This window comes from Hermetia illucens, chromosome 3, assembly GCF_905115235.1.
Source record: "Hermetia illucens chromosome 3, iHerIll2.2.curated.20191125, whole genome shotgun sequence".
In the NCBI taxonomy this organism is placed as follows: Eukaryota; Metazoa; Arthropoda; class Insecta; order Diptera; family Stratiomyidae; genus Hermetia; species Hermetia illucens.
Window position 1 is genome coordinate 52873481 of NC_051851.1, and position 15701 is coordinate 52889181.

At 40.5% G+C, this 15701-nt stretch overlaps 1 protein-coding gene across 1 annotated transcript; it reads right to left on the reverse strand.

The window, feature by feature from the left end:
- Window positions 1-12852: 12852 nt before the first annotated feature.
- Window positions 12853-14339, reverse strand: LOC119651719 (trypsin I-P1-like). The gene is made up of 7 exons (XM_038055441.1): window positions 14133-14339; window positions 13950-14078; window positions 13773-13898; window positions 13509-13619; window positions 13299-13427; window positions 13040-13233; window positions 12853-12985 (listed from the first exon to the last, which is right to left on the reverse strand). Exons 1-7 carry the CDS (start codon window positions 14262-14264, stop codon window positions 12898-12900), a joined length of 909 nt encoding a protein of 302 aa, XP_037911369.1. The 5' UTR covers window positions 14265-14339; the 3' UTR covers window positions 12853-12897.
- Window positions 14340-15701: the final 1362 nt, after the last annotated feature.

Here is a 15701-nt window from a genome sequence, read left to right on the forward strand (position 1 = left end):
GCTAAAAAGAAGCGTTGGATACTGACCGGTTTTCTGGAGAAGAGGCACTACATCATATATTTTAGTGCTCATCCAGTAAACCATGTGCTCAAAGTAGACTTCTCAGTCAGCCAAGAAATGCAAAGGCTATGCACTCTGCGTTTCCTAGAAATATAAGCATCATTAATGTTCACGCCCCCACTGAGGAGATTACAGAGGTGGAGCCTGTCCTAAGTATGATATCAAAATCATACTTCGAGATTTGATCAGTCATCAGCCCGTATTCAGGCGCTACGTCGACTCCCATAGCTTACATAAGGATACCAACGATAATGGACTGCGGGTTATTCAGTTAGGAGTATCACATGAAACTATTGTGGGAAGTACCTCGATTACGGACAACGGAATCACCTTGAAACAAATGGACCACGTATTGATTGAACGTCGCCACTTCTCAGCCTTGATGAATGTCAGAACATATAGAGGCCAATACAGACTCGGGTCACAATCTCGTTCGCACAGCCCTCCATAACACCTATAGGCCGGATTCCGCAATAACCGCAGTCAACAGATGTCCTGGAGATGAAGCATCAACAAATGATCTTCATAACCATCTGAAGAGCATTATCATTGATACGGCCATAAACATACTTCGTCCGGACCGCAAGAAAAGTCGGAACGGATGGTTTGCCGATGAATTTAAACTAGAAACGACACGGAAGAATGCTACATAGTGGGCAATTTTACACTCTCAAAGAAGACGGCCACGCGCAGAGGAGAATTTCGAACTCCGTCACGTAAAGAAGCGACTTCATAGATGGAAAAAGGAAGCCTGGGAGAACCAACACGTTTATGAACTCGAGATGTACAGAGGGCAACCGCACCAGACGCGGAAGTTTTATCAACAAGTCAGCAGGATGAAGCCTTATACACCTCGATGTAGAAACAAAGAGGGAAATTTGATTTCCGACAGAATGGGTATATTGCAGCGATGGGTAGAATATTTTGATGAAGTACTTAATAAACAAAATATCAGCAAGTTGAAGATCCCGCCAACTGAAGACGACGGATCAATGCTGCCACCATTAAGCATGGAGAAAACAGAACGGGCTATCCATCAGCTTAAAAACCATAAGTCGCCAGGAGCCGACGGAATTACAGCCGAATTGGTTAAATATGGAGGTGACCAATTACACCAAGCGGTTCATCGACTTATGCTTAAAGTATGGGACAGTGAATCAATGCCTGACGACTGGCGACAGGGCATAATCTATCTCATTCATAAAAAGGCGGATATCACGTAATGCAGCAATTATAGAGGTATCACGTTGCTGAGTACGATCTGTAAGATATTCTCCGCTATCTTGCTAGCCTCATACGCCCATACCAAATTGGCTTCATTCCAGGCAAAGCAGCAACATATCAGATTTTCTCACTGCGGCAAGCGATGGAAAAACTGCTGGAATATGGGCAATTCGGCCACATGTCATCTTTGTACGGTCTGTGAAAAATTTTACATTGAAGCATGTTGACGACATTCATTCTGCCCTGCTTTTAAAGTCCACACCAAAATTTCTCTTTTAACTAGATTTAGGTTCTCAGTGAGACTGCGTAATCTGAGAGGAACAACAAGAGTTACTAAGGTACCTAGTCAAATATGTTACTATTGTCGTAAGGCTTTGTTGCCCAGCATTCGGGCTCACATCGTTTAACAGCATTGCATGCTACAACGTACTTAATGCGGGAAAAGTTTCAGAAGTACATTGAGGGCATTTGACGGGCAGGAATGCAGTGTTCTAATACCAGCTGCATGCACGTTCCTTTGAATCCTAATAAACTTTGTACTTCTTGTCAGCATCTGTTACTTCAGAGTAGAAAGGACACACCGCGGCTGAGTAGATCCCTAAGGCCATCCTGGGCAGATAACCCCATTTGCTTACAGACATATAAACCTATACCGGCCTCCTCAGATCTAACTCAGTCTCCAAATTGACTTAGGACGATTTACCTGGTTCCTAGTATGGATACTATTCAAGGCGTAAGATACTACCTCCCCCCCCCCCCCCATTCTGGTCAGATCCTTATTGATGTCTTGAATCTACTAACTTTGTTAAATGCACTCTCTGTATTCTAGAAGATGCTTGCAGTGTAGAGGCCGTTCAACCTTCGTGAATTCATGGCTGCGCCTGGTCGTTTTGGATATGAAAACTACGCGCACCTCAGAAGTGTTGTACAAATTCGAGCGAAACAGCTCATAAATCTCCACAGGCTACAACGCAAACGAGTCTGGTAAAATCGCTAACACTTTTAGCGTCCTGATGTAATATTACCAGGATCATTTGGAGGCAATTCTAATGGCGACTATACCTTTTAAGGAAGTTTTGATCTGATGTTGAAGATTTCCCTGGCCGGTGTTCTGAGGATAGATTTTCGTTTCACCACAATGGGAAAGGTTTTTTTGCTGTATTTCCAGAGAGAAAAATTCTAAAGGCAATTTGGAATACCTTTGACTCCAGGTAGTCTCTCAAGAACGGAGGAAGTGGATGTTGGTAACCTGTTTATACTTCTACAAGTCGATCCTCCTAGAGTCTCTGGAAGGGTAGGAAATCTTTATAGCGAGATTTAGAGTATAACTTAGTGAACTCCGATCCGAAAAAAAAACTGATCGGACACTTTCTATTAATATAAAGAGCATCCCAACCATCACAATTCCTTGAGCTTGGGAACTGGTAGGCTGGAGCACTGCCCTCCTCCTACAGGCTGATAGGTTTGTGTTCATAATAAAGTCGGCATAAATCGGGAAACCAGAAGCTGAATGCTTCAGGTAAAGGTTTTGTGTATTTTTTATATAAAAATATTTGATTGAACATTTGTTACCTTAGCTCGTAATGTCAATTTGCACAAAAGCGACAACTTTGGTCTATTATAACTATGTTAGTAGTAGTCCGATTTCCTTCAAATTTGGTAACATTACATTGTATATTATAGCCTATATTCATAATACTAGGATGACGTTAAGGGAGGAGGGAGGGACACCCACTCTATTTCTAGAAAATATAGCTTTATTTGACCAGATGTCGGTATAAAGATATTTCGAAGCATAGACACCATATAGTGGCAGCTTTGAAATTTTTTTCGGATTTTTCGGTTCGATAGCTATTGAAAATGGATTCGTGGAAGAAACTATCTCTTGCATTATAGATATCATAGCTGGGGAGAGCTTTGAGGAGTATTAATTTGACCATATTTGGTGAAAAAGAGAAAGTTATAGCCCCCTTCTGCATGTGTCACTCATGTTACTCACTGCATTTGTGGGGGTTCGAAGTTCCCACTTTTCGAATTTTATATCCATAGGAGAAACCGTGTAAAGTGCGTGGGACAGACAGACAAGAAACCGATTTTCGCAGACTCACCTCTTCATTGACTTCTAAACTACCCCAAAATATGTGCCTCGCATTGGCATCGCGTACTGTTAACAGGTTGCCCTACATCGCTGCGATAATAGACATCAGATTTTGTGATTCTTCAGGTGGACTTGACCCATCGTGAATCATGTAAGAGGTGGATATATTTAGGTCCTCCGTTTTACTACGGCTGGACCTCAGGTTCAGATAATGAAAAACGTTCGGAGTCTTCCTAGCTAAGATCATAATTCTGCCTCCCTCAAATTACTGCTCTTGTATCAATGTAACCCCGACGAAGAGACAAGCTACATTCAGCATGGTTTGCTTGCGTATTGGAATCACTAGTCTCAGTGAAATCGACGATTTTCATTTCCTCCAAGAGCTCGGCGACGTCCCAGGTTGGCCGATGAGCGGGTCATTGGAACACATGGCGCATTAGTGGAGAGCTTCTCGGGAAAACTAGGAGCGAGCTGAATCACACTTCGGCGAACCAACAGTGATGGTAAACTCCACTTAGGGGATAAAAGCGACCATAGGTTCAGCACCATAGTTCATTTCAGGGAAATGTAAGTAGCGGTGACAGTAGGAGACTCTACTCTCACAACGAGAAAACGTTACGTCTACTGATACTTGAACTATTGCTTGCAACTTGTGTAGAGATTCTAACAAGTTTTTATAATGGCTTTAAGTCATTACGGTATAAACAACTGAGATATTAGAACCGCCATTAAAACTCGGTCCGCAGCTGTCAACGCACATTTTTAGAAACTCTCCAAATTCCTTGTTACTTACTTGTATATAACTGCCATCAACTCACTACATTTTGTTGCAATTTCGAAATGGTTTTATTTATGTAATTGAAATTTCAATCCAGGAATAGCATATTCGCGGAAAATGTAAGAATTTTTCATTTTGTGATACATTATTGGGACCTTTATTGTACTAAGGTAATTAACGCTAATCATAAATACACAATGATTATGTCCTATAGAACTACTATTTGAAAAATTGCATTGTTAGTGTAAACGAAGAAAGTTTCAAGACCGTTCGCGACTGGGTCATCAGCAAATTTCTCAAACTATAATATAATTGCCTTTCGTAAGTATAAATTAAATTAGCGTATTCATGAAGTTTATTTGCAGTGGTCCGTTGATTCAGTAGAGATAATTCTAACCCATTTCATTCAGAACTATATTCAATTGTTACATTCCAATTTACTTAAATTGACCAAATCTAGATAATGTTACGACGCCATTTCATTCATACCACATTCAGTGAGTTCCTTTCGGCGTTTGATTATATCGATAAGCATCGGAGTAGTAGGCAATCACGATCCTGAAATCCCTGTAATGTGGTTATAAACAAACAATAAGGAGGTCTTTATTCAAATCAGAAGCAATAAGATTACATAGAATAGGTGTAATGACATCTCAAGAAGTTTACAGAATGAGCTTGGCGCTTGGAGTTAAAATCTGTTGTTCCATGTAAGTGTGTATGAATACTGAAGGGAGCTGACAACAATGTGAAGGGACTACGAAGAGTCCTTACAGTGTGGTTTTCTAAGGGTACATTTTCCTGATACTTTGAAGTTTTTTTCTTGAATATAGCATTCAACTGGCCGTATTATCCCTTTTATGAGGATGCAAGACACGAATAAAAATAGGATTGTAGATATCGGTTCATCTGAGGCGTAGATGTTGGTAGCTGAAATTTCATTCAGGAGACCTTTAATCATACAGTCCACATATGTGTTTATTTGCATTTAATGGTATAAATGATTGTGGTACGCACTAATCAGATGTAACATCACATTTTATTCGAAAAGTCACCAGGAGGCAGCTGACTTCCAGAATTACCAAATACTGTGATTTATTAAAAAGCAAAATTCACTGCCTATGCAGAAAAAAATTTAAGAAAAACAAATTCCTTGTTCCTGGACAGTATACGCACTGCCAAGTGAAACCAACCAAGCAGTCCAAATAATCTTATCCACTTTTCCTGAACATGTACTTACGGAAAATATTGCGGATATTTAGGGAACATGTAATTTTCATAAAAAACCGATAAAATCACTTCAAACATGTTTCAGGAACATTACCAATTCAAGAGTGCCAGCCTCCATACGACATTCGTGTCTATATTCAAAATTTATGGACTGTAGCTGTTACCCTTTGCGATTGCTTCCGACTCGAAGGACATTTTCGTTTTCGTCTCGAGCATATCTGCGAGTGCAAAATACAATAGCGGCGTCCTTCTATTTATGAAAATCGTTCAATATACAGAACGATACATTTCCTCTGAAAGGGTGAAATTCTATTCTGTCGGTTAGGGTTTATTATTTTTACAGTATCCGGTGGTAGCTTTGAAATTGTCGGTTACTCTGTCTCAGTGGGAGGGCGAGTGTGTTGGAGCATTTGGGATATTCTTTCCCCAAGCTTCTATTTGTTCCCACTCCCTGCTTGTTGCTAGTCAAACATTTCTAATGATATTTTATCGAGTATTGATCACTTGCTGTGAAACAATTTGTTGTCGGGATATGCCTACGAATATATTAAGGCATGATTGATAGTATTTAGTTTTATTTTGCCAACAATTTGTTAAGTGTAGTTAGTAACAGATTGAAGCGGCAAAGAATGTAATTGTGTGTTGATATTGATATTCTTAGTATTAAAGTTTGCCGACACTAAATCCATAACATTCAAGACGCCAAAGTCTTATTAAATCGTGTCAATATAGTGCTAAAATTTCGTAAACAGAACAGTTGGGTATTCATTGGTTGCCAATCCCCCTACTCTATTGATGAAATTGTTTCGAATGTATGTGGAATAAAAATACTGTTGTAATTTCATGTTTTAGATAATTCTTGCAATTTTGGGCCGACGACAAAACTAAATTTTTGACGTCCGATCCCCATGAAACAGGCACAATCACTGTCAATGATCTGCTCACAACTGAGCGATTTAAATACCTCGGGTCAACGTTATCAGCCAATGGAGAATTGCGTTATGCTTCACGCACGCGTTCCACAACTGGTGTTCTTTGTGATCGACGTATCAACAAACGGCTCAAATCTAATTTACCGCAATGTCATCCGTCATGTCGCTCTATATGGTTGGTGAGTGTTGGCCGACTATAAAAGACAATGAACGGCGTCTTGCGGTAATGGCGTAACACATTTTGATCACATCCGAAATGAGGATATCCGCGATCATTATAGGGTTGCACCGATTGTGGAAAAGTTGCGAGAGAGGCATGGTCACGCAATTCGTGCTAACGAGAATTCACTTGCCAAGATTGGTTTGAACATCGAAGTCGATGATAAACGACCAAAAGGCGGGCCGGAACAACGGTGGCTTGATACGCTGGATGGGGACTTAAAAGCCTCGAAATTGCACCCAGATCAGACATTCGATAGAGCTAAATGGCGAAACCGATCACGAAGAGCCAACGCCGCTTGTGAACGAGACAAAGGCTGAAGAAAAAGAAGAGTTCTCTTTGATTGCTTACAATTTAGTTTCCAGAACTCCAAATTTTAAGACTTTCTACTCATCTTAAACAGAATTAAAGCCAGCGGAGTTCGTCGGTCAGCTAAAAATTTTTATGTTATTGTTTTCAATATACAGTAGTGGTGCAAACTTTGGAAATTTCTCTGGGAAGAGAAATTGTGAAATATTTGTTGTTTGATGTGTTTCAAAAATTTTTTTTGTGTTGAAGCTTTTGTAAATTTTTTCGCAAAAATGTAATTGCTCTGAATTTAAATTTTTAAAAAACACAAAAAAAATCAACAAAAATTGATCTTTAACCGGTAACACTTTGGAACCTTTTTTAAGGTTTTGTGTGAAACAAAACCTTATTAGAATCGATTCGATGTCTGTCTGTCCGTCTGTCTGTCTGTCTGTCTGTCTGTCTGTCTGTCTGTCTGTCTTTTTTTTTTTTTTTTTTTTTTTTTTTTTTTTTTTTTTTTTTTTTTTTTTTTTTTTTTTTTTTTTTTTTCCGATGGAAGGTGGAAAGCTTCAAAAGCTACCGCAGGCTCCTGCCACACGGTTATGTGGGACTCTTACCCACTAAAACCACCTCCTTCTCCTTCCACTCTCCCCGCGGGACTCCCATTTGGTATTACGTCGCGGGGCTGGATCAGAATTTATTCTGCGCTCATGTCAACATTCGTGTTCCTCTCGCGTTCATTCTTTCGGATGACTTCCTCCTGCCTAAGCTTCTTTCCGATGGCTGTAATCACTTTTTCTACTTCGGTCCATATTCCCTTGGCTTTCACCATAAGCTCCATGATATTTTCAGGTGTAAAGTGCTCCCCGGTTGTAGCTTCTAATGTAGCTCTTTGGGTTTCGAATCTGGGGCAGTGAAAAAAGACGTGTTCTGCGTCCTCTGGAATGTTTACACACTGTGGGCAATATGGCGAATCATCGCGCCCAAATCGGTACAGATATGCTCGATAGCCTCCGTGTCCGCTCAAGAATTGAGTTAGGTCGAAACCTACTTCGCCGTGAGGTCGCTCGATCCATTTCCGGATATCCCATATGATTTTGTGAGTCCAACGGCCTTTTTCTGACTCGTCCCACTTCTCTTGCCATTCCGCGACAGTTTCAGCTCGTGCGAACTGTCGCCGACGGTCAGGAGATTCTCCGGTGAGGTACGTTCGATCGTAAAGTCGTTGTATTTCTTCGCCAGAATCTCAATCGGGATCATTCCTGCTATCACGCAAGCTGCTTCATTAGAAATTGTTCTGTAAGCGCAACATGTTCGGAGCACACTTATGCGATACGCAGCTCCAATCTTTCTTTTATTTATTATATTTTCCAGTGCATCTGCCCATACTGGGGCTGCATACAGTAGGATCGAACTGACCACCCTTGAAATAAGGAGTCGACGACTCGGCCTTGGGCCACCTATATTTGGTAGCATTCTCGCAACCAGCGCTCCGATGTTATATGCCTTGGTTACTGCACCCTCCACATGCAATCTGAAATTCAACCTCTGGTCAATCATTACACCTAAGTACTTAAGTGCAGGCTTGGAATAAATTGTTTGCATTCCAACTTTGATCTTCATGGAAGTGCACTTTCTCCGCTTGGTAATAAGTACTACTTCCGTCTTATGCTCTGCGAGCTGTAGACCAGCATTCTCTAACCAGGATTTAATCTCATAGACTGCTTCATTTGCATAGAGCTCGACTTCCTCGAGAAGGCGTGCAACAACCGTCACACCAATATCGTCCGCGAAACCAATGGAGGCCACACCAGTAGGAAGGTCTAGGGTCAGTACCCCGTTATACATAATAATCCACAAGAGTGGCCCTAGGACAGACCCTTGCGGAACTCCGCATGTCGTTTGGTAGGATTTCATTCCTTCATCTGATTCGCAGCACAGAGTCCTATCGATTAGGAAGTCGGCAACAATACGCACCAGGTACTTCGCCACGCCTAAGTTAATTAGGGACTCAAGTATCTTGCTCCATCTAGCGGAATTGAAGGCATTCTTCACATCAAGTGTAATCACTGCACAACATTTGCCCTCGTCAAGTGCGGTCTTAGCAGTGTTTGCTACTAGGACAAGTGCATCCGTTGTAGACCTCCCCTTTCGAAAACCGAACTGATTTTCGGAGAGACCGCCATCCTTTTCGGCAATTCGAATTAATCTGTTATAGATTACTCGTTCGAATAGTTTGCCAGTATTATTTAGAAGGCATATCGGCCTGTAGGACGAAGCTTCACCCAAAGGTTTGTTTGGCTTGGGGACTAGAATTAATTTCTGCTTCTTCCATTGTGTAGGAAATACTCCTTCTTTAAGGCATGTGGTGAACGCCTCGGCAAACATATTTGGAGCTATTTTTACTGCTGCCTTCAGAGCTTTATTGGGAATGCTATCCAAGCCAGGTGATTTACTTCCAACAATTTTATCCGCAGCTTCGAGGACTTCCTTTTCGCTTACCGTGGGAACTTCCGCGGTGTCTATCTCGACAGTGGGAAGGTTAGCGGTACTCACATTCTGTGGGAAAAGATCCGTTACTATTTCATCAAGCAGAGTAGGGGAAGAGATCGGTGGGGAGCGTTTGCCTTTAACTTTCGATATTACGGTTTTATAAGCGCCGCCCCAGGGGTTCGTGTCAGCTTCATTACACAGTCGCTTAAAGTGTTCGCATTTACTTTTCATGATGGCCACATGTAGTTTCTTCCGAGCGTTTTTATATTCTTCATGTAACTGCTCGTATCCAGATCGGTTTCTATTTCGCTGACTGCGCCTTCTGGCCTTGAGGCAGGCCTTGCGGCATTCTCCGATTTCAGAATTCCACCAAAAGTTCGGAACTCGCTTCTGTGATACAACATACCTTGGCATGGATGCGTCACATGCTCGCCGCAACTTCTCGCCAATCTGCAGAGCTTTATTTTCTGCGCTTCCTTCAAGCGCTGTATTTTGCTGCAAAACCTCTCCGAAAATCTCCTCGTCAAACCTATTAGCTGCCCACCTTTCAGCTCTCGTCCGAGACCGTTTCACTTGTTTTCCATGTCTGATTTCAAAAATGATGGCCTGGTGGTCGCTATGTGTATATTCGTCACTGACATACCACTGCAGATCCTTAGCTAAAACATCGCTAACAAAAGTGACATCTATCACGGACCCCATTTCTCTCTTACGGAAAGTGTTCACGCATCCAGTGTTAGCCACTACAAGATTCAGACGAGAAAGAGCTTCTGTCTGTCTGTCTGTCCGTCTGTCTGTCTGTCTGTCTGTCTGTCACAGCCGATTTATTCGGAAACGGCTGAACCGATTGTCACGAAAATTGGTAGGAGTATGTGATCTGCCGTTCCCTTTACATGCAGCAACTGACGCCATTTTGTGTTAAGTTTAAGGGGGGCTCCCCATACATGTAAAAGGAGGGTGCAAAATTTTTTTTCACAAAATGTGGCCATGTGGGATATCAAATGAAAGGTCTCAATTAGTACTTTTTGAACCTGGTTCAATATTTTACATGGGGTGAAACATAGGGGAGTGAGGGCTCAAAATATGACCCCCAAAAAGTGTAACAGGTCTCGTTCTCAGAACCTATCCAACCGAAAAATCTGAAAAAAATCTCAGTAGTGCATCTCTGTGAAATCTAGGCCTCAAAATATATCCGGTTCCGATATCTGCACAAATAAAGTTAATAATAGTATATTTCTACATTTTAGAAATTTACCCGGCACCCCCCTTATGTTCGTTCCAGAAGTACAAAATTTGGCATGCATATAACGAAGAGCATAGTGCACAATTTGGTCAAGTTTGAAGAAAATCCTACTATTATTAACAAAGTTATAGAGGGTAAAACTTTACAATTTTTTGTGAATTTCGTGCACTCTACAACCTGCATGACGTCATCATTACATATCAATTCGTTAATACCACACGAAGTAAGTTCGTATAAATTGAGTGGAAAAGAATTATTTTGTTTTAGTTCTTTAATAATTTGTATATGAATATCAATTATTCCAACGAGACATGTGTGTATGTAGGTATATAGTATATGCGTGCTAGTGAACTTTGCGGGTAGAGCCTAATTCAGATAGATATAAGAAGTAAATCGAAAATATGGGTACGATCAATTTATATACGAGCCTATATGTTGTACAGTATTCGAAAATAGGCAGTTTGTTTGTTTAGGGTGAGCGTAACATCTACGGCTGTAATATGTACGTATGTCTCGTAGTTTTGTAGCTGGATACGGGTATAAAAATGTGGGTTGAAATTCCTTAGATAAGATGAACACAAAACCTTTATACCCGAAGCACGAGCTTCCGGTATTCCGACTTGTTTTAACTTTGGATATTACAGTTTTTAAAAGATGCCTCGTACTAAAACACTCTCAAATGAGATCAAGGAACTAATGATAAATGCAATCGAGAATGGTGACATTTTATGAGAAGCCGGATTGCTTTTTGGTGTCGCAAAATCTGCGCAATGGAGAGTCCATAAAAAACGGAAGGAAAGGTGTACAGAAATCAATGCGCAGCTCCTTGGTTAGCGCTGGGTGAGACAATCTGCAAAAATAGTACACATGTTCAAAAGAAGCTGCAGAATTTTACAATGTTCAAATATCGACACCAGCTGCTCAGCGTCTTTTGATTGATCAATTGAATTTTACTAATATGGGCTAATTATAATAACTTTTTACTAATGGGATGCCGGCCATCAGAATAACCTTGTATTTCAAAGAAAAATATTAAAGATAGATAAAAAATTTGCGGAAATTCATATAGAGTGATCAGTCGCTGATTGGGATCGCGTTTTGTGGAGCAGTGAAAGCAAGCTTAATCTGTTTGGTACTGGAGGAATTATATATGTTTGTCATCCAGATGGAGCCTGCAATGATTGCAAGTACCCATAAACAAGCAAGGGGATGGAAGCATAATGTTCGGAGGTGATATCAGTTTTGTGTGAAATGGTCGGCACTAACATCATTTATTATAGGGTGCTTTCCTTGTGATGGCGTTGGTCCATTCATTCAAGTTGAAGTAGTTGTGAGATTGCCAATATATCGTGACATTTTGGGAAAGCACATGTTATTACATGCTCATGAGAAGATGGGAAAATATTGGGCCTTCTCACAGAATAGCGTTCCTAAGCACACCTCCAAGTTTGTTCAGAATTTGGCAAATGACAATAAAGTTGCAAAAATAACGTGGCCTTCTCAAAGTCCGGAAACTTATTGAGCATCTTCGAGGAAAGTTAGATTCACGTATTTGAGATCAAAACTTTTCTAAAACAGCTGAACTAATGGTTGCTCTGCAACAAATAGTTCACAACTCTAGTTGATGTAATATCGAACTTAGTTGAACCTATTCCGCCAAGATGTGAAACAGTAAGAAAGACTAGAGCTTTTTTCGCATCCTTATTGTTGTAAACTGCTTCTAAGACAAAAGCTTCCAAAGGTGTTTGATTCATTTTAAATTAAAGTTTCCGAAGTTTTGACCACTACTGTATATTGTTAGTGATTCGACTTTGTCGCAAGACGCAGAGTCACGTGTCAATAAGTGACTCCCATCTGAAAACCATTCGACTGCCTTGTTGTCCAAATATTTGTTAAACTTTCTTACCCATGTCTTTAGAGCACCAAGCCATAACTGAGTCGGTACGTTTGACGCATTCTAAAATTCAGTCATTATTGAATTTTCCGCCAGGGCTGACGATTTCACTGTAGAATTGTTCCTTGCTGTTTCTACAGAGGTGCTACTTCTACTTCTGTTAAATCTTCAACTTCCCCAAAGGATGACCGTTAATACCCCCGACAACAGCATTCGTCTTGACGCAACAATCGAAGTTATAATGTAGTAGTTGCTATTAATGTAAGTATATTAGTTAACATAGTTCTTAAAGTCATCAAAGGGTAATCTTCCGTGCCGACCCCACACCCTTCGGATGTTGCAGAGCTGTGCAAAAATTTACTGCTGCTTTTCATGAACCTCGAGAAAGCTTAGCATTCAAGTTCAAAATTTTACTATTTCCGCTATATTCTTTTCAAATTTCAATGAACTACTCCATATAATCTGCATAACTGATAGTAATACAGGGCAAATAAAACATTTGTGTATAGCATACAGGCGCCATCCATCCTGAAAAATCAATCAAATTAGAATGAGCCCATCTAAAGCTAGTAAAATATATACACAAAGGAATTAACGTTTCTTAGATTTCTAGAGGAGATTTCCTCCAACATTTTCAGGCTAGTGTCGATCCAGCCTCGATATGCTGTAACATTCGTGAAAACCGTCCCAATTAGCGGTTGTGCGCATGGCTGTATGCCTCGGGATACTATCCCTACTAGTTGGTTTTCGCATATGAGTGGTCCACCAGAGTCACCCTTTTTTTGAAAAAAATAACCGAATTAAAATCTAAGATAGGCAATAAAATTATCTAGGAAATTACAACGCATATATCTGCGCCTCCTTCCAAATTACCAGCACATATTTCGGTTTTCGGATTCCGTTCTATGCAAGTCAACTCCCGATCTATTCTGACTGTAGCAATTTGTAATATAGTTGAGTGATGATCATTCTGGGAAACGTAATTATGCATTATATTATCAGAAAACAAAATCATTAATCCACTCCTTTATGCAAGTTAACGACTACTAACATTGACACGCCTTCCCCAACCAATTACCAAACACGGTTGCCCATTTGGAAAACTATGGTTTGCTATTTGTACAGTTTTCGTAAGACTGTCCAATCTGAACGGCTTTCGTAACTGAAAATTGAAATTGAAAATTGTGCTGCTTGCATTACACCAGCAAAACTGGTTCTACATAGAATATCGAATTGATGTTATTTTATTTTGAAATCAACTAATAAAGTGTAAAGGAATAAGAAAAATTTCCCATTTAGAATTAGGAGGTTATACCTTCAATATGGCTATATCATATTCACTTCCGTTGTATTTGCTGTGTAAATAGACACCGTTACTTTTTCCAATTTGACGGTTTTTCGATCCAGAGCGGTAGGTGCTGTCTAAGTCGTGAATTACAACCTAGGTAAATATTTATGTAATTATTGGAAAAAAAATGATTTGATTTCATACTATCAAGTGTTTCAATACATGCCGATTCATATATTTGAAGCAATGTGCAGCAGTTAAAATATAGGAAGCAGTGATGAGGCAACCTCCACAAAAATGACCAGACTCCCGGTAGCTCAGCTGAATGGACACCTTGAGAAAGACCAATCGAAATCCTCCTTGTTGATTTTTATTTACTTTACCTACCATATACGGGGCTTCACCTGGTTGGGCGTTCCTCCCATCAAAGACTCCTCCAGGATCATCCATTTGTGGAGACAGCTCCAAATCTGTGCCATGAACCCCAACGAATAATAGTAGGTACACTAAAATATTCATTGAAACAGATAATTTTGACTATTACGGGGATTCCTGAAGTATCTTATGAAAGGTTACCTAAAAAATAGATGTCAGAAGGACATGTCGATACTATAGCTTACTGCGAGTTTCTTCTGATGTATTTTTGTCAGCCACATTTTAATAAATATTTTTGAAAACCATTATTTGAAATGAAAAGTAATTCATTCAATTCAAAATAAAAACGAATTGCCAAAATTGTATCATATCGTACACTGTACACTGCAATGCACTAGGTATTGAATGGATGAAAAAATCTCGGGATACGTCATCACCCTTCCTTAATAAGGAATTCCAGACATCCCGGCTTTCCGCCGAGGTTCACCAATTCAATATCTCTAAAAGCTGTCTGATCGATAGCTTAGGCCAACGATCCATCTAAGGCAGGGTCTGCCACTTCTTCTTTTTCTACCATAGCCCTTCTAGACTTTCCGCGCTGTATCATACTTACCCATATGGAATAAGTGACCCGCCCACCGCAACCTATTGAGCCAGATTTTATCCACAACCAGGTGGCCTCTGTATCGCTCATAAATTTTATCGTTACATAGGCCACGAACATTTGAATACGTCATACCGTCTGAAAATCTAAGAAAGAAAGAAGATGTACAGGCAATTATACTGGCTATTGGAGAGGAATTCCCAGCTGACCATCTGCAACAAGCTGCTAATTTATAAGCAGATCTCAAGGTCCATATGGACATACGGCATTCAGCTCTGGGGCTGTGCCAAATAATCAAACCTAAAGGTCATACAAACTTTTCAAAATAAAGTACTTAGAAGCATGGTGGATGCTCCCTGGTTCATCCGTAATAAAGATCTGCATAGGGACCTGAAAGTATAGTTGATTAGTAGAGTCATCAAAGACCAAGCAATTAAACCACCTCAGACTGATGGGCGTCTGAGGTAACGCTGCTGCTGTCGAGTTTGATGCTCTGATATCCTAACTCCACTCCCCGGTTGCGCGCAATTCTACCAAATTTAACTTTAGTAAGGCGAGCTTTGAAGGTCTGAACTCAGTCCTGGCGACAATCAACTGGGTTCTCCTTCTCTTTCGATTAACGTGTCACCAAGCACTCAACACTTTCTATACCACTTTACCTCATCTTTTGCCCTATTTTACCTTCTTTCCTCTTATCCTGTCTGATTCAGCGCTGGAATCCACATGAAATTTGGCCAAAAACACTCCGAGGGAGAAGCTCCTGTCGTCTAGAACCTATGTCGACTTAGCTTCTTCTCAAAATTTTGTGTTCCTCGGTAAAATCCTTAATATATAAATTCAGAAACGAATATCTGACCAGTGTTGAAGACTCTTTGAAGCACGGAAACCTCAAACCTTTTTGGTCCCACATTAGCAACTTCCACTGTCCTGCTCAGCTATCTCCTTCACGAAAGTGGCGATCCTACGCCAGCCGAGAA